This window comes from Theropithecus gelada, unplaced genomic scaffold (genome assembly GCF_003255815.1).
Source record: "Theropithecus gelada isolate Dixy unplaced genomic scaffold, Tgel_1.0 HiC_scaffold_6927, whole genome shotgun sequence".
NCBI classification, from domain to species: Eukaryota; Metazoa; Chordata; class Mammalia; order Primates; family Cercopithecidae; genus Theropithecus; species Theropithecus gelada.
Window position 1 is genome coordinate 1 of NW_020263613.1, and position 2,463 is coordinate 2,463.

Genomic DNA, 2,463 nt, shown 5'->3' on the forward strand with positions numbered 1-2,463 from the left:
AAAAAAAAAAAAAAAAAAAAAAAAAAAAAAAAAAAAAAAATGGTTGAAATAGGTCACGCACAGTGGCTTATGCCTGTAATCCCACCACTTTGGGAGGCTGAGGCAGGAAGATAGATTGAGGCCAGGAACTTGAGACCAGCTTGGAAGACCAACTATGTTGCAGAGACTCCATGACTACAAAATAATATTTAAAAAAATTAACCGGGCCTGGTAGTATGTGCCTGTCATTCTAGCTACTTGGGAGGCTGAAGTGGGAGGATCGCGTGGGCCAGGGAAGTCGAGACTACAGTGAGCTATGATCACACCACTGCACTGCAGCCTGGGCAACAGGGCGAGACTTCACCTCAAAAAAAAAATTATGCACATATTTTACTATGAAAAAAATTCCCTGAAGCATGTTTTGGAGGATGCTAACTGAACATACCTGTTTTCTCGACAGCCAGTTCTGGTGCCTGCAGAATTGGCCACAGAACCTGGGAACAGACGGAACACAGGGACAAAGGATGCATCCTCTCAGGAAGGAAGAGACCCTGGCAGGCCTGTTGAAAGCTCTGGTGAGGTCAGCGCTCTTCTTGGGATGGCCGAGGAGACCCCCAGGTGGCTGGACAGCGACCTTGGAAGCCTGTCTTTCAACACCAAAGGATCCCAGGGTCCTCCCTGGGACCCACAGGCCGAAGCCAGTCTCTCCCGCCATGAAGGAGACCCGAAGGCAGAGCCCGCCTCACAAGAATCTGTGAACCGCCGGGCCCTCCGACAGGAGAGAAGGAAAATGATAGAGAAGGACATCCTCCAGAAAGTCACCCGGGATGCCTGCGGCCCGGCCAGCAGTGACCAAGGCGGGGTGAAGGATGTGCCCTGCCACGCTGTGGAGTCAGCTGCCAGATCCAAAATGCCCCTTGCGGAGCCTCCGGAGGGACCACCAGTGCTCTCGCTCCAGGTAGGCGCCTCCGCGTGCCTGGCTCTTTCTCAGGCCTGTTACCTGCGGCATGGCCGCTGTTCCCATGCACTGGGGCTAGAAGCAGCTTGAGGGCTGGCCCACTAGGACCTTAGGCCCATTATCCACTATTCTGTGTACCTGTCTCAGCAGAGCAGTTGCGGGGTCCCAGCAGAGCACATCCTTGGGTGGGGGTTAACAAGAAACAGAACAAGCAGGGCCTGCCTTCTTTAAAGAGACAAAAGGAGGCCAGGCACAGCGGCTTGCGCCTGTAATCCCAGCACTTTGGGAGGCCGAGGAGGGAGCCCAGGAGTTCGAGACCAGCCTGGTCAACACAGTGAGACCCTCATCTCTAAAAAAGAAGAAGTAACGTATAAATTTAAAAAGAGAGAAAAAAAAGGAATTCCACTCGCAAGGATGTTTATAAATACATATAGCCATATCTAAAATATAGAACCTGGTTCTGTCAAAGCCTGATCTCAAAATATGAAAGCCCTCATTCTCATAAACTAGTGAACACCTGTTACAGAGTTGTATTCAGTGCATTAATGAGGGAACCGGCAGGATGACAGAGCCGGTTTAATGAGATCATAAGAAATTGGGATTTTAGCCGGTGTGGTGGCTCACGCCTGTAATCCCTGCACTTTGGGAAGCTGAGGCAGGAGGATCATCTGAGGTCAGGAGTTCGAGACCAGCCTGGCCAACATGGTGAAACCCTGACTCTATTAAAAATACAAAAATTAGCCAAGTGTGGTGGTGCACACCTATAACCCAATACTTGGGAGGCTGAGGCAGGAGAATCGCTTGAACCCGGGAGATGGAGATCACGCCCCTGCACTCCAGTTTGGGGGACAGAGCGAGACTCCATCTCAAAAAAAAAGAAATTGGGATTTTGTAAAACACTGGGGAAAGAGAGAGGAATGCAGAGATAACGCTTGCTACATTCATGTCCTAGAGGAGTTGTCTACTGGACAGGAAAGTAACCATCACACCTTCTCAGTTTTACAAATTTTGGAGAATTTTTCTTAACAGCTTAGAGAAAACTGGCATCAGGTGTACACAGAAGCCATCTTTACTACTGTTTAAATCAACAGTTCTTTCCATTCACCTAAAAACTTATTTTTCTCCACTTATAGGGCTGCAGAGAGTTGAAAGGTCATATGATAAACATGAATTCTTGATTAATTTCCTCACACTCACTCTGCCCCTAAGCACTCACTGCCAAGCCTTTCAGTTTTAGCTCCTGCTTGGAGCAGCTTGATTCTTGAAAAAACAAAACTTTTTAACCTCCAAACATTCTGAACCTGTATGAACCTAAATAGTATTTCTTAAAACAACACAGGGGCCGGGCGCGGTGGCTCAAGCCTGTAATCCCAGCACTTTGGGAGGCCGAGGCGGGTGGATCACGAGGTCAGGAGATCGAGACCATCCTGGCTAACATGGTGAAACCCCGTCTCTACTAAAAATACAAAAAACTAGCCGGGCGTGGTGGTGGGCGCCTGTAGTCCCAGCTACTCGGAGGCTGAGGC

At 49.1% G+C, this 2,463-nt stretch overlaps 1 protein-coding gene across 1 annotated transcript; it reads left to right on the forward strand.

The window, feature by feature from the left end:
* Positions 1-439: 439 nt before the first annotated feature.
* On the forward strand, positions 440-1,027 carry LOC112617963 (uncharacterized protein C16orf71 homolog; the record flags this gene model as incomplete). The annotated part of the gene is made up of 1 exon (XM_025374601.1): positions 440-1,027. A coding segment is annotated over one exon (588 nt), but the record flags the coding sequence as incomplete, so codon positions are not given.
* Between the last annotated feature and the right edge of the window lie 1,436 nt (positions 1,028-2,463).